Below are 22310 nucleotides of genomic sequence, written 5' to 3'. Positions count from 1 at the left end.
TAGTGTTAAAGAAGCTGGTCTGGAGCAGGTTATTTTCAGGGTTTTGGTTTCAAATCTGCTGTAAGTTCAGCATTTTCACTAATTCTTTTCATCGATTTCTTTCTGCTCACCAAGCAGCAGCACTCAGCTATAGTTTGTGCACTCACTGAGAGACATTGTGTTCCTTTTAACTTTGTAAGCAGCACAAAATCTGACCCCCACGTCCTGCTGTGCAGTGGGACAAAGCTTTGAACATTCGCTGCTGATCCCAATTAAAATCTCTTCATGGTTTTACATTTCTGAAAATAATGTGTGTGTCTGCATGCTCCACTTTAACCGACAACGAATCACACAAACACTTTTTGCCATTGTTTCCACATTTATTTTTATTCAATCTCCGCTACAGAGTTCAGATCATTTGCATCTCAAGTGGTTCTCAAGGATTCACATTTTATTCTCCACCTGTTTCACCTGCGTATAAAAACAAAATCCCAAAGTGCAGGCGCACAGGTCCTCATGCATTATTCACAGCCTGTACAACACACTCCCATAAACACTTACTCTGTTACCAAGAGTCCTCAGTAAGGTGACACGCAGGTACAACACCGCATCTGATCACTTCTCCTGTCTCCATGGAGACCAGACTACCTAACAGCTGTAATCCATCCACGTCACCTGGATCAGTCATCGGCCACTCTCTCTGTGTTCATTATTGTAAAACATTAAAGCAACACTTGTAAAATAATTTAATACAAAAATTTGTAGGAAAAAAAAAAAAGTGGCAATAAAATCTCCCATGAGCACTTTGGCGAAAAATTTCTGGAGGAAGTTCAGCTGCAGCGTGTCGTTAGTGGAAACCTTCAGCGTAGCCTGAAGCAGCGTACGTGTCCAGAGGCACCGATTACACCTGTTTCTCATAAAGAAACGTTGGCTGGTTGCTGTGAGACTCAACCAGATCCTCAAGTGTCAGAAAGTCCTCGTGTTTTCCCTCTCAGGACTGGATGCAGTTCTTCTTCTGATGTCGGCGGCGATTTTTGAATCCTGTTGGGAAAAAAAACAAAACAAACATTCTAGTAAATTCACAATCACATATTCCTAACTCTATCAAAATATTTAATTCTTGACCATTATATAAAAAATAAAAGACATCACAGGGTCCCTCCAGGTCCCTATGATGCCTTAAAATATAAGCGTCTTTAAAAAGAACTTAAAAATGCAAGGACAAAGGTTTTTTTTTCCATATGACACTGAAATGTAGATCTCTCACTAAGTATAAGGTGTCTTTGTAAAAAAGTAATGACATTTTTTTCCAAAATGTCCCCCCAAAACTTCAGCTTTTTAACGACTTTTTTAATCCCATGATGCTCTAGTGTCGTTTGCATCTAGATTTATATTCAAAATCTAAATATTTAGCACCACTGGAAATTTTATTTGAATTAGATTAAATAATTCTTTCAATCGTTTGACAACATTTGCCCTAACAGGCATCAGAAAGACAATATTTGAGTTACTTTGTGTTTCGATTGGAGCAGAATTAAGTTGATTTATAGGTGAGAGGTTAACACCAAACATTTTCAAGAGGATCAATAACTGAAGGGATTTTTCCATGCAGAAATACTTCTGTTTTAATACTTTGCAAACTAAATATTTTTTTATTTTAGATCATCAGACAGACCTGGACATTTAAAAAGGTCATGTTAGTTTGGAGTGCTGTAATTCTATTTTTTTTTTAACCATTTCCTGACATTTTAGAGACAAAATAATCAGTAAATATTAGTCTTGTTGCTCACTCAAACCACTGAATAATGAAATAATGTAATGACGCACCGTCTTCGTCTCCCATGCTGATGGTCTGCAGAGACAGACTTCTCTGGATTAACTTTGATGGCTTCTTGCTTTTGGTTTTCAGTGGTCCTGGTTTCTCAATGATCTCGAACGAGTCCTCGGACTCGCCTCTTCCGACCCCATTGGCCTCTGAGACTTTACATGTGGGGGAGGGGCTCTGAGGAGTGACCTTGCCTTCCTCGATAGTCTCTGTACTCGGATTGGCTCCTCTGCCTTTCAAGAAGTGTCTGAAGGAACTCCGCTTCTTGGGTCCAGCCACCTGGTTCTTCTTCTGGTCTCCTTTTCCATCCTCATCTTCCCCCTCCGTAGGCGAGCCAGGACTCTGTGGGGAGACTCGGTCCAGCTTTTCCCTGCTGGCATTAAGGAAGCCGTTCTGCAGGCCGTTCCTCTGGCTCAAACCACCCATCAGCGAGTCCCTCGGAGTCGACAGATCCTGTAGCGAACCTGTCAGACCCAAACTGTTCCCAAAAACCAGCGAGTACTTGGGATTGTGGTACTTATGTGCAGGAACTTTCAGGTCAACGTGCCTGGAGTCCCCGACTGATACCTGAAAACGAGATGCAGAGACAGGCAGAGGCCGGATGTGCTCCACCTTTGGCTTCATCACAGGTGTAGGAAGAGGCGGTTTGGTGATGTTGAACTCCCTGTAGAGGTCCACCTGGTCAGACACGGCGTACAGCTCCCGGAAGTCGTTGTCAAAGAAGTCCACAATATGTCCCGACATCACTGTGATTGTGTTCCTGTCCAGGCGAGACGAACTCCACGAAAAGCTGCAGAAGAAAAAGAGGACTGTAAATCAAAGCGGTGGCAGAAAGTGAACTTTAAATATGAGATTCAAAACACTGAAGGACAACAGCTTACATGTCCATATTTATAGCATATATACATACATACACATACACTCCTATTTATCATATTTTTGCTAAATCCAACAACCCCAGTGGTCAAATTAGGGTTTTTTGAGCAACAGGAAGTGCTTCCAAGTCCATACACCAAGTTTGTAACCATTCATGGACCAGTTTATGTGTTTAAAGCAAACACCAACCGGAGCACTGAAAAAATTTCATGCAAATTCATTTATGCAGCGCCAGTTTACAAGTTGTCATGTGGTGCTATAACTGGATGACTCAAGCTATGGATACAGTTAGCCAAGAAAAACTTATCTACAGCTTTACTACGATAAGCACACACTAGGAGGATGATGAGCAAAGAGATACGACTGCCAACAAGCAGCTGAAACTACCATGAACCTGAGCTGTCGGTTCATGTGTTGCCCAGTTCAGCTGTTGATTGACTCTTTGGAGGCAGAGCCGGGACAACCGCAAGCTTTCCATTTTCTCCCACAGATTACTGTTCATGATTGGCTGAGTGCCGTGTCTGCTCCTCTAGAAGAGAAATGACCTGACATCCTGTTTGGAAGCTTCTCTGCTGATTTCAGTTGGATTTTGAAAAAGAAAAAACTGCTCAAGATGCATCCATTAAACACAGCTTCATCAATCCCCCACCCTCAGTCAACCTATGCATCCTGATGGATAATCAGTGGAATTAATGGACAATCATCTATCCTGATGGACAATCACTGGGAACCCAACCACCACCAACTGCACACATCACTTTAAATAATCTCAAGCTTGTACTAAGCTTCTCTTAGTCTTAATATATTTTGATTTATTTATTGTTGTTTTGCATATGTACAGTTTTTATCTTTTTATCCGCTGCCATAGAGAGGATGCTAAACTGCATTTCACTGTTCTTAACATTGTTCTTAACATGATTTCCTCAGCGAAAATTTAAAAAAAGCTATTCTATTCTGTTCTATTCAAATCAATCAGAGCAGCAAATTTTCTCAACTTTACACGGTTGTGGCTGCAATAGATCTGAATAAGAAAATGAAAGATGGTGTCTAAAAATGTAGAATCACTGAGTCCCCCCCCATAGCATCGCTTCTAAACCTTCAAATAAATCACCAGTGTTAACCACATAGCTGCAGCCACTAATAGTGGCCACAGCACAGTTACTGAAGAGCCCTTTTAAGGGTTTTAAAATGTGGTAACCCTAAGTAGTGTACACACACACACACACACACACACACACACACACACACACACACACACACACACACACACGTCTGCTCTGCACCCTTAGCTATAATCTCTCTACTTAAACTTGTAGTCAACATGAGTCAACGCTCAACTGTGCTCATTTCACCGTTCTCAAATCAGTCGCTCCAGTTCTGACTTTAGTCAGTTACTGATGTGCTGAACAGGTGACGGGAGATTCTCTTCATCTTTGATGTGGTCAGATGACGTGCATTCAGACTCATTTCATGCACTTGCAGCTTTCAGAACAGCGATCAAACAGCGAGAATACGGCTGTGTGGAGCACGAGGCTGTTCAAGGTGGTGAGTATAAATAAATACAGACCACATGTCCCAAACTCGAGGCTCAAATTAAGCCCTTCAGAAATGCTCCATACTTTCTTAAATTCAGAAATTTGCAAAGAATACTTGAGCCATAGTCACTTTATGCTGTTAACTGGAATATATGTAGACATACACGAGAGGCATGGAGAGGATTTCCACCCTTCTGGACTACATATCTTCACCTCTAACTTATTTTTATCGACAGTAGGGACAAAAATATATATAGAAATTATTTTATGTATTTCACATATTTGTTTATTCATTTATTTGGTTTACAGTGTGTTACTTGTTTATATGAAAAGGAAAATTGGTCTTCCATTTCATTACTATTACAACCAACGAAGGTTTTATTTGTGCTCTTTGACCTACTTCTTTATTTATTAGCTCAGAGAGTGTCCTCTGCTACTGCAAGAGCACAGCAGCCATGCAGCATATATGTCGAGGGCTTTTAATGTGAAAGGTAGGGAGAGGCAGGAGGCCTTTATTGTGTGGCTCTGGCAGCTGTAGCATTTGCAATAATGGAAAGGAAAAAAAGAGAACAAAAAGGAAGAGAATAAAACAAAACAATGTACTAGTGCAATGAATTAAAGATACATGAGCCAGATATGAGAGGTAAATCAAGTAAAACAGGTACAGACAGAGGTAAAATGGCTTGTAACATGTGCATGTTGCAACCACAACAGGGACTTAACCAACTGTAAAAACCTTTCACTGCTGGATGATTAATTCACCTGTGTCAGCACCCTGACTGACAAAATGAATGTCATGCGGATCCAAACTTTCACACTGGGTTAACAAATGTAGTTTTAATGGTTTCTCTGAAACTAGTTTATCATTTTAAATAAGCACTCAGCTGTTTGCTTTGCTGCATAATCTCCCAGGTCGTAAACATCAACAAGCGGACCTACAACAATACATTTAGCAGACAAGAAGAGGGCGCATTTAAAAAGCACTTCAGTCATTTCACAAGTTTAATAAGCTTCAGAGTCTTTAAGGAGTTATTTGCAGGCATAATAGATTTTCTGTTGTATTGCGGCTGCTGCTTTTAGAGAAAATGCCTCACAACAGAATTATGTTCATACAAAAGATACAAAAAGTGTTTTAAAGTTAATTAAACAAAGCAATATAAAAAAAATAAATAAATAAAACACACACTTTGCCTACTAAATGTTTCCCGCTTCCCTTAAATGAACCAGACTGCAAAAAGAAACACTGGTTTGATACTCACCTGTAAGATCCGAACATGACCTTCTCTAAATCCACCAGCATGTATTTGGAGCACAAGGAGCCTGGCAGTTTTCCAAAGGACAGGGCCAGCCCTGCACCTTTCAGCATCCGCACACGGAGATTCTGCAAAAGAAACACCTGCTTGATCACACAGGTAGGCCTGAGTAAACGGAGCCATCAGGCATCTGTGGCCTTGTCAAGCACGACTGGCCGTTTTTACAGAGATGCCAAGTCAAACTTCTGCAGTCACACCCAGAAACATAAAGTCAACTTTGTTATTAAATAAAGCCAAAAACCCAAACACTGCTGTTTACTTAAAGGGAACGGGGAAAGGAAGAGGACGTAAACGCTGAGTAAACAACCTGGGAGGAGGCTCTACTGTGCTGTCAGCCCTGGCGTGGAGGTGAAGCTTCAAGTTACAGCCTTTGGATCTGCTCTCAGGACCTATGAATGTTCATTAGTCACAAGTAAGAGTAACAGAGCCCAGCGCTCTGAAAGCGCCTTTCACAGCCTGAACACCTGATACCACAACGGCTATCCCACCGCTCCGGTTAGGCCAGAGTGGAACTATAAAACTCCGTACAGCAGATAAGACAGGTATTATGACACGGTGGAGCTAGGATGACAGTCTGACTCAGTGTTTGCTCTTAATCTACTTATTTCATTTCTCAGCTTCTTCATCGCATGAAGCAGCAGTTAACTCGCACCAGTATTGACTCTCAGGCACTAAATCAGCATTCAGTTTTCCAGGAATTCCACAAAAATCTTTTGTTTGACCCTCCTTGTTGACCTGGAAAATACATTTTTTGTTTCACACATTTTCCATAAGTGCTCCAACTAGTAAATGAACGCATTTGCCGAAGACTTATAATGATCAATTTCAACGCTGTTTATGTGTTAACAGTTTCTAACCACTGCTTCTGCTACTTTTATCTAACGAGTTCAAGTGTTGCAAAACCGTTAATGATCCATTTCAGCTCTATTGATCCTTTATGAAATCTCTTTAGTTATCAGTATCAATTTTTAAACACATACAGTACTGTGCAAAAGTCTTGAGCCATCCCTTACTTCTTTATGTTTTGTTTCCAAGGAGCCAGACTTTGTTATAATATTTAAAGTGGTCTTCAGCAACAGTTCTTCAGGCTTCCTGAAGGTCTTTTTTTGGACATCGGCTGCTTTTTCAATCATTTTCAGTCCAGTCCCAAAAATAAATCATTTGTTCCCATTTCTTTAGTTGAGTCTATTAAAAAAATGCCAATGATAACACAGTTTGACAGGCATGAAATTTGATTTTTGCTCCAACAAGGTGATTCCCAGAGCCTAAAACTTGGCTGAGGTACGCCACATTACACAAGAACTGGACTGAAAATGTGTTGTGACAGGTCCGATGGAGTGACTAATCCAAATTTGACATTTTTGGTTCAAACCTTCATCCATACGTACGGAAGAGGTCAGGAGAGGTCCAACAGTGATTGTCTACAACCATCTGCAAAACACGCTGGAGGCTCTGTCATGGTTTGGGGCTGCATTTCAGCCAGTGGTGTGGAGATCTTGTCAAAATTGATGGAATTATGAACTCCAAAAAGTACCATCAGATTTTGATCCACCAGGCAACTCCATCTGGAAAGCATCCGATTGGTAACAGCTTCATTTTCCAACACGATGATCCCAAACACACTGCCAGCACAGTAAAAGCATATCTGGATAGAATAACACATAATGAAACACTATCAGTGATGGATTGGCCTCCCCAGAGCCCGGACCTCAACATTACTGAAGCAGTGTGGGATCATCCTGACAGAGAACGGAACAAAAAAACAGAAACATCCAAAGAAGAGCTTTGAATGTCCTTCAAGAAGCCTGGAGAACTGTTCCTGAAGACTAATTAAAGAAATTATGGGATAGCTGCCTCAGAGTTCAGACTGTGTTGAAGAATAAAGGAGGTCACACAAAATACTGACCTTCATACTCACTGGAAATATACCAACTCTGCTGTTACCTTATATACTGTATTTCTATGCATGGTTGCACATTTCAATAAATCACTGCACCCATTTCCCATTTTCCTAGCAAAATATCAAGAGATGAGGGGTTCTTAAGCTCTTTGTAAAATACTATATGTAAGCGCCATTTATATTTGAGTCATGATTTGTGGAAGTAACAATTTTGATGCACACTCTTAATTTTATGTTTGAGAATGTTTGTGTCATTTCAGTTCATTTTGAAGGTTTCTCCAGGAAGTTGAACTTTATTTTGAAAGTTTTTTGGTGAAAATAAATAAAGAAGCGGACGGTGGAGCGACACGATGGTTTTACCGTCTTCGTCGTTGTTGCTGATGAACCGACGCGTTAAAACAGTTGCCAGTCCGTCCCGAGTGTGGTTATTTTAAGTATACAATTACACCAGAACGAGAAGAACTGAGATAGCCACTACATCAAGTAAAACCATCAGGCTTCAGAGAGAGACAACTGCATCACCATGAGATCGCACAAGCTGAACAAGACTGAATACGACACAGCAGATAAGTCTTAAGAGTTGTGTCTATGAAGAAGACATAAAGGGATAAGCCTCTGCAAATGTTCTGGACTGTGATGCGCTGCGAGCTACGGTACGAGGTGTGCCAGAATTGAAGGAAATTATGATACTCAGCTTCTAATAAAATAAGACAACGAGTTTGTTTTGGTCCTAAGAAGATGACATTTACTACGAAAGCCTGCGCTTTGTGTCATAGGCCATTTCTACGAATACTTGTTGAACTGCAAGCTGCGTAAAAGAAGTTAAGATGGCGGACGAAAACATGAGCAATTCCAGGTACAGAGCACGGAGCTGCAGCAGCGAGGCTGGCCACAAGAGGGCACAAAAGTACACCCAAAAGGGTCGGGAAGAACGGCTGGGCAGGCACGTAAACACAAGAAGGTCCAAGCTGTCACAATTAACTTTGAAAATGAATAAAATTAATGGACTAATGAAAGATAATGAGAGTCTTGAGATTGTTGATGAACAGTTAAATGAACTCTCAAAACTACACGTCGAGTTTATACGTGCAAACGATGATGTACAGATGCTGTTGCCAGAAGATGAAAAGGGGGCGGACCAAACATTTTGGTTCAAACCAAAGAAAGAACAGTTTAGCAATTTCATAACTCAAGTTGAAAAATGGATTACTGCGACGAGGCAGCAGCATCAAGAAGATGTGAGCCCAGATGATAGTGTGTCAGTGACCGATACACCAGCCAACGAGAAATCTGGTCTCAGTGCAGCAAGAAGCGCAGTCAGTAGCGGCACATCACGATCATCCAGAGTCTCATCCATATCATCTGTGCGGCGAAAAGAAGAAGCTGAGCGTGCTGGTCTTCTCGCACGTGCAGCATCCCTGAAGCAGCGACAAGCTTTAGACATTGAAGAATGCAAGTTGAAGGCAAAGAAGGAGCAGCTTGATATCGAGACAGCTATTGCTGCTTCAACAGCCAAGATAAAGGTGTTAGAAGCTTGTGAATATGATAACTGCAAAAATGATGTATATGATTGTGCGGCTGCTGATGAAGAATTATCAGGTATTCACCAGTTAAGCATTCAAGAGCCAAAGGTATATCGTGAACCTAATGAGCAGTCAAAGGGAAATGATCATTATGTAAAACAAAATGATAATATACACCAAACTGATGTCAGTGGTGTTCCAGTCAACTTATGTGAGGTGATGTTGAAACAAAATGACATTACTGAAATGTTAGTCAAACAGCATAGACTGTCACATTTGCCCCAAAGAGATGTTTCAATCTTTAGTGGTGATCCACTTGAGTTCATATCGTTTGCAAGAGCCTTTGACCATAACATTCATGATAAAACTGATAGTGACAGTGACAGGTTGTATTACCTTGAACAGTTTACCAGAGGTGAACCCAGAGACTTGGTAAGAAGTTGTCAACACATGAATCCCCAACAAGGTTATAGTGAGGCGAGGAAGTTGCTATCATATAATTATGGTAACGAACTGAGAATTGCAACTGCCTACATGACTCAAGCATTCAACTGGCCACAGATCAAACCAGATGATGGTAAGGCACTTCATAGTTACTCTCTGTTTCTCACTAGCTGTAATAATGCGATGCAGGACATTAATCAACTGCAGGAAATGGATAATCCCACTAATCTAAGAGTAATGGTATCTAAGTTGCCATATAAAATGAGAGACATGTGGAGAATCTGTGCATTTGACATTCAGGAAGCCAGTGGAAGGAGAGCAAAGTTTTCGAATCTGGTTAGTTTCGTGAACAGACAAGCAAGAATAGCTGCAGATCCTATGTTTGGTGACATTAAGGATGCTGAAGATAAAGCGAAGTCGTATCCAAATGCGAGAATGACTAGAGCATCCAGACCAAAGGGAAGCACATTTGCCACGAGTGTTTCACAAGTTGCAAATGAAAGTAGCAAAAACCTTTCTTGTCAAAGTAGTAGTGCCTTTCAGAAGCCGTGCATGTACTGTGAAAAACAGCATACATTGGCAGATTGTCAAAGGGTCAGAAACCAGCCTTATAAAGAAAGGCTAGAGTTCCTTAGAGTAAATGGGCTGTGTTTCGCATGTTTGACACAAGGTCATTTGAGCAAGGACTGTAAGAAGAGAGCATCATGTGAGCACTGCTCCAAAAGACATCCAAGCATGCTTCATTGCACTAGGGAAGAGGACAGTAAGGTAAATGAGTGTGCTCAGAGAAGCATTTCTGATAGCCCCATGACAAGTGATGCAACACACGTTTCTAGCAGAATTTGTGGCGCCACCGGGGCCGGAAGAAACATTCATGTTTTAGCAATCGTTCCCGTGTGCATCAAGTTAAAGAAAGGCAACAAGATAATAGAAACTTATGCATTCATGGACAATGGGAGCCAAGCCACATTCTGCTCAGAGAAGCTGATGAGACAGCTTGACATAGAGGGTAAGAAAACAAAAATCCTGCTCCGCACCATGGGACAGGAAAAATTGGAGATAAGCTACCAGATTTCAGGCTTAGAAGTGTGTGGTTTGAATGAGAACATTTACATTGACTTACCTGACATTTACACTCATTCAGACATTCCTGTGTCTAGAGAGAACATTCCTACACAGGAGGACTTAAAGAAGTGGCCACACCTCCAGCAAATCCAGTTGCCACACGTAGATGCAGACATTGGCCTTTTGATAGGATGTGATGTGCATAAGGCTATGGAACCCTGGGAGGTCATTCATAGTCAGGATGATGGGCCATACGCTGTTCGAACTGTGCTAGGTTGGGTTATCAATGGTCCTCTCAAGAGAGGTCATTGCTCTGCTCCCTTTGACAGAGAGCTAAGTGTATCAGTGAATCGCATCTCTGTGACAAACGTTGAAAATCTGTTGATGCAACAGTTCAACTATGACTTTCCAGAGAAAGCTTGTGAAGAAAAACAGGAACTGTCACGAGAAGACATTCAATTTTTGGACTCTGTTAATGAAACAGTCAAAATGGTTGATGGGCATTATAGCATAGGTCTCCCATTGAGAAACAAAGCCATTAAAATGCCAAACAACCGCAATGTGGTAATGCAGAGAGCAGAAAATCTGAAAAGAAAACTTGTCAGAAACAAAGAGTTCCACAAAGAGTATCAGAGCTTTATGTATGACTTACTGAGCAAAGGCTATGCCATTGAGGCACCACAGGAAAGGTCTGTGTCTGAAAATGAGCAAGTGTGGTATTTACCACACCATGGAGTGTACCACCCCCAAAAGGGAAAGCTCCGTGTAGTTTTTGACTGTGCAGCATCTTATCGAGGCAAGTCACTAAATGGAGAACTTTTGCAAGGCCCAGATTTAACAAACTCCTTAATTGGAGTACTGACACGATTCAGATGTGAACACATTGCTTTAATGTCAGACATAGAGGCTATGTATCACCAGGTACGAGTGCCACCTGAAGACAGCAATCTTTTGCGGTTTTTCTGGTGGCCAAATGGTAACTTGAATGAACCTCTACAAGAATACAAAATGGCAGTGCACTTGTTTGGGGCAACGTCCTCTCCCAGCTGTGCCAACTTTGCACTGAAGAAGGCAGCTGAAGACGCAAAAGATAAGGTGCCTGCAGCAGCAGTTAATGCTGTTCTGAACAATTTTTACGTAGATGATTGTCTTCTTTCAGTTTCTGATGAAACCAAAGCATGTGACATGGTTAGGGACTTAACGGCACTGTGTAAAAGTGGAGGATTTCGTTTGACAAAGTGGATGAGTAACAGCAGAGTTGTTCTCGCTTCCATTCCCGAAGCAGAAAGAGCAAAAGAGATTAAAGACTTGGATCTGAGTAATGACACATTACCTGATGAGAGAGTACTTGGAATAAACTGGAGCACAGAGTCAGATGTGTTCAAGATTAGAATGAATGAAAGGCAGATGAAACATACAAGGCGTGGCATCCTTTCATTTGTAAGTGCAATATATGATCCTTTGGGATTTTTGTCTCCTGCCATCTTACCAGCCAAAATAATTCTGCAAGAATTGTGTGGCAGGAAACTCTCTTGGGATGAGGAGATCCCGTCAGAGCTAGCTCAAAGGTCACGAGTATGGCAGTCTGGTCTTGCAAAACTTCATGGTTTCACTGTAGACAGGTGTCTGAAACCTACTGGATTTGGAGCAGTCAAGTCAGCACAGCTGCATCATTTTGCTGATGCCAGTGAGAAAGGTTATGGAGTTGTCACTTACATGCGCATGACAAATAAAAAAGGGGCAATTCACTGCTCATTTATCATTGGCAAGTCCAGAGTGTCTCCTCTAAAACAAACAACGATTCCAAGGCTTGAATTGACAGCAGCTGCAGTAGCTGTGAAAATGGACAGGCTCATGAGAAAGGAGTTGCAAATGCTGTCAGAAGAATCTGTGTTTTGGTCTGACAGTACCACTGTGCTAAAGTACATTTCCAGTGATAATGTCAGGTTTAAGACATTTGTAGCAAATAGAGTGTCTTTTATTAGAGACAATACAAGGACAAGTCAATGGATGTACGTGAACTCTGATCTAAATCCCGCTGATCACGCTTCAAGAGGGATGAGCGCAGACACTTTTACAAAGTGTCTTGACTGGATTGCTGGGCCAGAGTTTTTAGCAAAGGACCAGGAAAACTGGCCGATTTCACCGGATATTAGAGAAATACAAAAGAATGATGTTGAGGTTAAAGAAGTAATGAGTGTACAATTTACAGAGGTGCATGTGAGCCCACTAAACAAGCTCATCTGGCACTATTCCGATTGGCACCGTCTAAAAAAGGCAGTTTCCTGGATGGTGATATTTAAGCAGCTACTCAGCAAGCTGAGCACGCATCGGAAGCTGCTCATGTCACAACCAAATGACTGTGAAAATAGTAAGAAAAAGGCTGAAAAAGTTGCGAATCAAATGCAGCGGTTTAGATCAGGTATCAAGGTATCGCCACTCACTGTTACGGACGTTGCAGTAGGAGAATCTGTGATCATTAAGTGTTGTCAAGGTCAGAGCTTCCGTGATGAACTTGCAACTCTTCAGAAAGGTGATAACCTTAGAAGGAGTAGTCACATTGCAAAGCTTGATCCTTTTATCCAGGATGGGATTTTAAGGGTTGGAGGAAGACTGCATAAAGCTGAATTACCAACAGATGCTAAACATCCAGTGATTCTTCCTAAAGGTCATCACATTTCTGATTTAATTCTGAGACACATTCACCAAGAAACCGGTCATGGTGGAAGGAATTACACCTTATCCAGCCTGAGAGAAAGGTTTTGGATTCCACAGGCAAACTCAGCAATCAGAAAGATACTGTCAAAATGTGTTACATGCAAGAAGACATTTGCAAAACCTGGTGAACAAAGGATGGCAAATTTGCCACAAGATCGTTTGATGCCTGATAAACCTCCTTTTACCAATGTTGGCATAGACTATTTCGGACCTTTTGAGGTCAAGTGTGGGCGTAGCAGAGTTAAAAGATATGGTGTATTGTTTACATGTCTTACTGTTAGAGCTATACACATAGAAGTTGCCCATTCACTTGAGACTGATTCCTGTATAAATGCATTTAGGAGATTTGTAGCTAGGAGAGGCCAGGTATCTGTCATGAGATCAGATAATGGCACTAACCTGGTGGGTGCGGAAAAAGAGATGCGTGAAGCAATTAAAGCATGGAACCACTCAAAAATCTCAGCAATGCTGATTCAGAAAGGTGTTACCTGGATATTTAATCCTCCAGCAGGGTCACATTTTGGAGGAATCTGGGAAAGGCAAATACGTTCAGTGAGGAGAGTTCTCAACCAGATGCTGAAACAGCAACCTCTTGACGATGAACATTTGCAGACACTGTTATGTGAAGTTGAGGCGGTTGTCAATGGTAGACCAATAACAAGAGTGTCAAACGATCCCAATGATTTAGAGGCACTTACACCCAACCACCTACTTCTTCTAAAAGGGCAACCAATATTGCCACCTGGTTTGTTCCAGAAGGAGGACTTGTATGCCAAGAAAAGATGGAGACAAGTGCAGTACCTGTCTGAAATCTTTTGGAAGCGCTGGATCAAAGAATACTTGCCACTTCTGCAAGAAAGACAGAAATGGTTAGTGACCAGGAGAAATCTGGAACCAGGAGATGTTGTTCTCATAGTTGATGACACTGCTCCAAGGAGCTCCTGGCTACTGGGAAAGGTTGAGAGAACTATTCCTGACTCAAAGGGATTTGTCAGACGTGTGTTTGTCAAGACCAAAACCAGTGTTTTGGAGAGGCCAATAGATAAGTTGTGTTTGTTGCTTGAAATGGATGAGAAAGTTTGAAATTTTATGTTATGTGTTGGAGATTTGGGTTTAAGGCACAAGATTTATGTCTCACAGGATTCCACTTTAAATGAATGACTTTTGAGTTTAAGATTAAATGACGCTTTAATGTGATAATGTGTAATTGTTGGCCCAGCAGTAACAATTAGGGGCCGGAATGTAAGCGCCATTTATATTTGAGTCATGATTTGTGGAAGTAACAATTTTGATGCACACTCTTAATTTTATGTTTGAGAATGTTTGTGTCATTTCAGTTCATTTTGAAGGTTTCTCCAGGAAGTTGAACTTTATTTTGAAAGTTTTTTGGTGAAAATAAATAAAGAAGCGGACGGTGGAGCGACACGATGGTTTTACCGTCTTCGTCGTTGTTGCTGATGAACCGACGCGTTAAAACAGTTGCCAGTCCGTCCCGAGTGTGGTTATTTTAAGTATACAATTACACCAGAACGAGAAGAACTGAGATAGCCACTACACTATAATATCTCTAACTTAGACAATTTGACATATAAAACACAGTGTGTGTATTATGGCTCTTTTATATTATCCAAATTGGTCAGTTTTACTTAAATCGCACTCACAGTAAAACTCTGTATTGGCGCACCAGTGTCTACAGGTCCCATTAAAAACCATGTTATCCACACAATGATGGACACTTTTCCAAGAAGGAAATTGGTTGGTTTCACAAATTAAAGTCCTGTTACCTCCAGTGTATTGCTGTGAAGGCTGAGTTATGAGAAAACGAACCTGAAACTACCCTGAGGGTTAAGTGGGAAAATGTCATCTCAGATTTTTGTGACTTGGTCACATTAACCTTTTAGGAGCCTGGAAGTAAAGCCGTTAATCTAAAACTTCATTGTATAACTTACTGCCATGTTTTCCAGGGTCATGTTTGAACTAGATCAGACCTTTGAGGTAATTAACTTGTCAGGGATTTCCCAGAGTTCCCAGTGCATGATTCATTTTACGTTTTAATCTGTGATAATTCCCGCAGTCATCGCCATTGTTACAAGATTCAGAGCAGTGACCCACTGAGCTGTTTTCCCATGTTCATTTCCTCTTTGTGTACTGTTAGAGAGCCTCCTCCCTCTGCAGCTCTGTTTGCTGAGCTCTCTCCTCACCCGCAGATGCATCGCGTTAATCTGCAGCCGAGAGCACATATCCAGAAAGTGGGGCACTCCCCTGGCCTCCAGCACAGCGTAAACAGCCACGCCACGCCGTGACGAAGCATCCAGCAGGTCCTGGAGGATCTGCAGGTCTGTGAGGAGGTCCATTACGATGGCCACTGCCTGCAAGACAGAGGGGAGAGGAGTCATCTCACATTACCCATGCATATCCATTACACTTCTACGCCTTTTCACTTATTTGAACAGTTGTGTTTTTTTTATTTAAAAAAACAGCTAATGCTGAAGTAAGGAAAAAAATCTAGAACAGTATGCATATATAAAAAAAAATAACTGGATGGTATTTAAACATTGAAACCGGCTGGATCAGGATTCTCAAAGTTGCCATTTTAGAAAGATAGCATACGATCGAGGGCCCCCCTCCCTCAGACAGAAACACAAATACCAAACATTTAGTGTCTGCACTGCATGTGTTCACAGCATGCTGGCTGTAATTCTCATTTCAGGCTGAGTTTAAAGTTGTTTAACAGTTGTTTAACGGTCCTGCCCACTCCATTACACCAGCTGCATTTGCTGAGTGCTAAACGTAGGGACATTTTGCATGGAGCTGCAGGTGACAGAGGCCATCAAGTCTGGTTTTTAACTGTCAGGTTGGCAGTTTGACTCCTGGTCCGGCCCACTTACATTAACAAGTTTTGTTGTATTTTTGCATTTTGGTCCCACACATCTGACATGAATTTGGCACCCCTCATGTTAGGTCAAGATAGGTTAAGATATTTGAATTTGTCATGAAATGAGTCATGTAGAAATACAGTGCATCTATGCAAACATACACCCACTCATAACTGACAGATCGATAACGAGCGGACGTCACGGTTATGTCACTGCAGTCATGGCTGCATAATAACAGAAAATAAGTGAAATAAAACCAGAAAGTTGTCAGGAGTAAGTTTGTTTTTGTTTTTTTAATCTTTTTGTGCTATTAGTCATGAGAACAGAAACGTAAACTTTAATAGAGTCAAAGACGTCCTCTGAAGTGGAAGAGGTTTTTGGTTACACGCTGTTAAAATGGACAAACCGGAGAGCCTTTCATATCAGCCAGGTTCTGTCTGATATGAAATCTTTGACACAAATAAAGGCAAAGTCAGCAATAATTAATAGAAAAATAAATTAGAAATATCATCATAGCAGAAACCATGTTATCAACATTAGCAGATCAAATATGCTCAGTTTATTTACATTGTTTCCCATTTATGCAGCAGTTAGTAGGTCAATGATATACACTACATTTACACTATACTGTCAAAAGTATTCGAGCACCCATCCAAATCATTAATAATACATTTACACTCATGTGAACAAAAACACTTCAAAGTGAAAAAATGATGCAGCAGGCTCGTCCATTTTGACAAAATTTCATTACAGCAACTCAAAACGGTACTCAGTAGTTTGTGTGGCCGCCAGTTTGAGGTTAGACACTGACCCTACCCAAATACTAAACTAGTGAGAAAACGGAAAAGATGAGGAGGGAGAAATGTCAGTGACCTCCACCTTTAACCCATTCCTGTTTTGGGGGTTGTCTCATTGTTGCCCCTGTAGTGCACCTGTTGATAATTTTATTAACACCAAAGCAGATGAAACTGATCAACAACCCCCTCTGCTGCTTACTGACCAGAACATCAATATCCCCAGAAGTTTAACCGACTTGATGCTATACTAGGAAGGTGCACGTCAGGTTACAGCATAAGTCTGTGGCTACAGCGTACCTTTGGATTTATCTCAGAACTAGGAACCCCTCGTTACAATGTCTCAAAGCTCAAATCGTCAAATTGGTTTGAAAATGGCAGCGAGTTCACTGCACTCAAATGACCTCACAGTCATCAGTTCTCAATCTAATGGAGTACCTTTGAGATGTGCAGCTGACAAATCTGCAGCAAATGTGTGATGCTATCGTGTCAGTGTGGACCGACAAGTGCACCACTAATAAAGTACGCGTGACTAGAACTGAAAGCTGAACCCACTTCTGTTCTCTTCCTGTAAAACAACTCAGACCAGCCTGATTGGTAAAAGTCACTGAGCTTATTTTTAAATCCAACCGCACCATTTAAACATTAAAACACCTGACTGTCTTCACCACTCCCACTGCCAGCCCGAACAAAGGCACCGAGGTGCTAACCTGTCATTAGCCTTGTGATATGAAATTTAAACACGCAACTTTCCAGCACAGCAGCAGTTAATACTTCAGCATAACTCGTTTTTCCAGGTGATTAGAAGTTTTAGCAAAGACAGTTTGGACAAATGCCAGCAACGGCTGCGACTTAGAAGCGCCGCTAATCTGAGTGACAAATCACCAGGTACATCCTAACAGTGCATTTGTAACACTTTACTGCACACAGTTTAATCATGTACTGGATTTATTAGCCCAGTAAGACTGCTGTTTGCTGTGAGGCGTTTTATAGCCTGTCTTGTTTTTTTTTACACCCTTGAAAGCATGTGAATCCTTTTTTCCCCCCCACTTCCTTATTGCAGCATGTTTGGGACGCATCCAGCAAATTGAAACTAGTTCTCCTGGAAGACACAAGTTTAACCTGGCATGACTCTCAGTGAAGCCGTGTCATCAAATTATCCATCCTAACTGCTTACTGTGCGTTTTATTTTGAAGAACATCCATCGAGACAATGATGATGCAGCTGAACTATTCAGAGATTTTCTGGAAATAAAAGCAACACTTTCTTGTTGCCTAAAAGCTTAAATGAGTACACGCCCACTCTGATCACCAACAGTTATTTCACCTGTCAAGGTTGTAAGCGGTTCAATTTCAATGACCCTCCAAGAGCTCTGGTTGCTAAACCAACCATTAAAGGGGCCTTATTGTCCATTTTCTTCCACATATGCTTTTCCTTATAATTCATATTTAAACATGGCCAAAGTTTCAAATAATGAAGTAAGTGTATGTACAAGTAAGAAACCTCAAATTTGGGCTAAAGTTTCAGGCGTCACACTGCTCAGCTTTGTGAAGGTGTTATTTTAACCAGCCACTCCTATTAGATGATACAGAAACCTGTCAATTTGGCTTTCAATGAAGGCTTTTGAGACTAATTTAAGGTGCCCGTCAGCAGCAGCAGCACAGTCTGAAAAAAAGAAACATTAAACATTAACTAGCACTTTTATTCTTGGACTTTGTGTGATTCATAGTACAAAATAATCCATATTATCTTACACTGGGCTTTAGTGCAGCCCCTCAAGTCACCCTCTGCCTGAAACATGCCGTTTTAGCTCCTACCCCCATTAAGCCAACTTCCTCCTGATTTGCTGCTCTTTGTAAACAGAGTGTTTGAAAAGCAGGTGGGTGGGGCTTTTGTGCCTGAGATGACCATATTAAGGATAAGTCCTCTCTGTCACACAGAACCACCATGAGTAGTAAAAAGTGTGTTTAGAGCAGTCTGAGCTTCTGGCTCACCGGGATCACCTGGAGCTTTCAGCACTGATGCGTCTATTAGAGGAAATAGAGAAAAACATAACCAGTCCCCCTTTAAACCAAAGTGATGCCCACAGCTGACACATTTATGTTTAAGTGAGATCTTTCTGAATGCCCATCAGCATCATCATCATCTTCTATACAGTTAAACAACTCTGACTGATCGAATTCAGCACCATTTTTTTTCACCCCAAAGGCTATGTTCATCTTTTATATACAGTCTATCCGCTTGTATGAAGGACAGAATCTACAGACAGTTTATTTAGTACTGACTGAAGTGACATTTTAGACATGAAAAAAGATAAATGTCATATTTTTACTGTTACATTTAACGACCTGGAAACACCTGGAAAGCTTTGAGTGTTTGGGTGTTTAATGGGGAGCACTGCTGCTGCCTGTCTTTGTGCACGGCTGGGCTTTGGCTCGTTTTTATTTGGTGTCTATCATCACATGTGATATAATGGAAAACCTTCCACTGTGGCAGATTAGAACAAGTATAAACACTTGAGCTTTCTGATGTAAGCGGGCAACACCTTGTGTAAATGACTTCTCCTGATGGGACACTGATGAAGTGCAGCTTTTTAATTCTGCATGGGGTCTTAAATGCACATGACATCACCTGAGTGGCAGAGCCTTTTGCTGTTCTTTCAGGTGACATTATCCGTTTTCTAACTCCTGAATGTAGCTCAACCGGTAACCGTCGCTCTCTCTTATGTACAACTCAGCTCTTCTCTCGAATTGAGATAATGATCTCCTGTAGGGTAATGTTATGCTTCCAGGATTAGCGTGCGTGTGCGTGCACTACTTTAACTCCCGAAGGACGCTTTCAAGTATCTGTCAGGTTTTTAGGAGGGGATGATTTATTTTAGCTCAAGGGGAGCAATCTCAGCCTGTGACTGATTCATTAAGCTGACACGGCTCTGAATAGACTGCTGTAGATGGATAATGAAGTGGATTACCTATTAAAATAAGATGAATTCTGCACATCTTTACCCTCATCGTTTTATCCAGCAAATACAGCCTCTGGTGCTGCCTGTCAAAGCCAATCACAGGTGAGCGATTCCCCTCATTAGCTTCGATTTTCACTCCTGCAGGGTCAGCCAATGAGATGGACTTATGGAAAACTGAGTGGTGAGGAGAATTTTTTTTAAAAATATGCCTCTTAGGTGCCAATCCTAACCTGGCCTGGTGGATCGTGGAGGAGGTTTTAATTGCTCTGCTGGGTGCATGTCCTGATGTGAAGCTGACATTTATCCTTTGCTTTCTGCACCACTCATGACTCAGCTTGTTAAAACTTGCACAGGACTCTCCCATTCATTTACCTTTTATAATTTTATTTACCCACGCTGGCTTCGTTAGCCCTCACCTGTTTCAACCTTACTGGAAAATTCTCTAAGCAGGCGTTAGGGTTTAGACGCACCACTGCAGCACATGTTCAAAGAGGCTACAATTTCCAGACGTGCCCTGAGCACCCTGCACGAAGGCAGTCGTTAAGTTAATCATTAAGTTATGAAAAGAGAATATCAGGATACACTTAATGAATATGTGTGTGTGTGTGTGTGTGTGTGTGTAGGGGGGTACCGGCGCTTGTTCCGGCGCTTGTTTCTTGCCTCTCAGCAGGCAACACAAAAATAACCTGAATAAACCTTACTACGCTGTGCCTTCAAATATCAGCACGATCCCAACAGAAAGTCATTTGAATTTTATTTAACAAAGTGTCTGCTGCTGAGTTTTTTAATTACCACTGTGGCCTAAAAATACAGAAAAATGTTCAGCACAGGTGCTCGAAAAACACCTGAATGTTTTTCATGGAGTTACTTTATGAAATGTCAGAAAACCGTGTTGTCTGGAGATGTCTCTTGTCATCTGATATTCAGTTTATTATATGACAGAAAAAAATGATTTTGGAGATAAACTGGCATTTACTGCAGGCGGGAAACACGAGGAGTGACCGTAACTGGCTCAGTGGTCAGGTGAGTAGTTATTATTCTTCTTTGTTACAAGTAGGTCAGGGACTCTCTCCTTTAATTACTCCACCGGGTAACAAATTTGTTTTCTTTGTCTGCTGAAGGTGTAAGAGATGACTCATCGACCGGAGGTTTGAGGTTTTGTTAGACATCCTTCCCCTAAATTTAAATTTGCAGGTGTTTCTTCTACCTGCTTTATTGTTTGATGCAAACAATGAAAAGTATTTGTCGGCAGTTTTAAAATGAAGTCACTTATTTATTTTTCATTTAAGAATTGTTTTTGAGCAAAATACACCCCAGAAATGCTCAGATGTTGCTTCTTACTCAGAGTTTCTCTATATTATATCTGTAGAAATTGAATATCTTTGGGATTGGGGTTAAATCTGGGGGAAATTCAACACTTCTCACTATTTTCTGACTTTGCAAGCACTACATCATAGTCTGAACAGCTACCGGCAGCCCTGAATGTTTTTAGGCTTCAGTATGAAAAATGAAAGGACTAAAGTTCCTACACGCCAGGGTGTTTCATAGTTGGAGGTTTATTATGGACACATGTGATATTCAAACCAAAGCTTTCAAACGTTTCTGCTAAATCACGTAAACAGGGTGAATTCTCTCCTTTTCTGAGTGTTACCTTGTGTGACTCCTGAATGAGCTTTCTCACCACCGCCTTGATGTGCGGTGCCTGCTCTTTTGGGGGGTGGGTGTACACGGACACCCGGGTCACCCCCTTATAGACGCCGCTGCTGCCGGGCCAGCCGATGTCCAGAGTCGGGACCTCTGTGTCGGACATCTGGGGCCAGTAGGTGGAGTGGACCCCGGAGTCCGCGCTGGAGGAGCCCTTGGACTTGTCCTGCTCTCCGGACTCGGAGTCGCTGTCCGTGTCGTACTCCTGGAAGGTTTTGCGGATGAGTTTGACCTCCCTGGCGCAGAGGAAGTCTTTGGTGTTGTCCTCTTGGAGGCGCATCTTGAAGGCTCCGTCCCCGTTCCTCAGCAGCTGCTCCAGGGCCGCGCGCTGCTCCTCGCTGTAGTAAAACTCCGGCCTGGACTCCGGGACCTTCTCGTTAACGTGCTCATCATCCATGCACACCAGCTGAGACTCCGCCATGGCCCTAAAAACTTTCCCCACAGTAAGCCGCCACTGCCGCTGCTGTTGCTGCTGCTGCTGCTGTTGTTGTTAAACCTGAACCTGTACGGACAGGTACAGGAGCCGCTCAGGTAGACCCAGGAGGAGGAGCCAACAGTCCAGGGGGGATAAAGCCTCTCCCACATTATTAAACAACATCCCGCTTGCAAACTTTCAGAATAAAACAGAAATGGAAGTTGGTCAGTGTTGGTTCCCAAATAATGGTTTTTGACTTGATTTTGATTTAACCAAACACGATCTAAACAAACAAAACCACCTAAAGAAAAAAAAACAAAAAACTGGGGGGCATGTTGCCAGCAAGGCCCTTTGGGACACTGCTTCTGAACCACGAGCAGG

At 41.8% G+C, this 22310-nt stretch overlaps 1 protein-coding gene across 1 annotated transcript; it reads right to left on the bottom strand.

Moving 5' to 3' along the window:
* Nucleotides 1-352: 352 nt before the first annotated feature.
* On the bottom strand, nt 353-22005 carry fam83fa (family with sequence similarity 83 member Fa). Its single transcript, XM_030734933.1, has 5 exons — nt 21462-22005; nt 15380-15547; nt 5475-5596; nt 1807-2594; nt 353-1020 (listed from the first exon to the last, which is right to left on the bottom strand). Exons 1-5 carry the CDS (start codon nt 21933-21935, stop codon nt 971-973), a joined length of 1602 nt encoding a protein of 533 aa, XP_030590793.1. The 5' UTR covers nt 21936-22005; the 3' UTR covers nt 353-970.
* Nucleotides 22006-22310: the final 305 nt, after the last annotated feature.

The sequence above is a fragment of the Archocentrus centrarchus genome, chromosome 8 (assembly GCF_007364275.1).
Source record: "Archocentrus centrarchus isolate MPI-CPG fArcCen1 chromosome 8, fArcCen1, whole genome shotgun sequence".
Taxonomy (NCBI): Eukaryota; Metazoa; Chordata; class Actinopteri; order Cichliformes; family Cichlidae; genus Archocentrus; species Archocentrus centrarchus.
The sequence above is the reverse complement of the archived record's forward strand: the minus strand, read 5'-3'. Positions and strand labels throughout refer to the sequence as shown.

What these genes read in the sequence shown, in the direction of transcription:
- fam83fa (XM_030734933.1), bottom strand. Translation starts at nt 21,935, where the DNA reads ATGGCGGAGTCTCAGCTGGTGTGCATGGATGATGAGCACGTTAACGAG. An exon ending in TCATTCAGGAGTCACACAAG is followed by an intron (nt 15,548 to 21,461) that starts GTAACACTCAGA and finishes TCTGTCTTGCAG; the next exon opens with GCAGTGGCCATCGTAATGGA. An exon ending in TTAACGCGATGCATCTGCGG is followed by an intron (nt 5,597 to 15,379) that starts GTGAGGAGAGAG and finishes TTTCTTTTGCAG; the next exon opens with AATCTCCGTGTGCGGATGCT.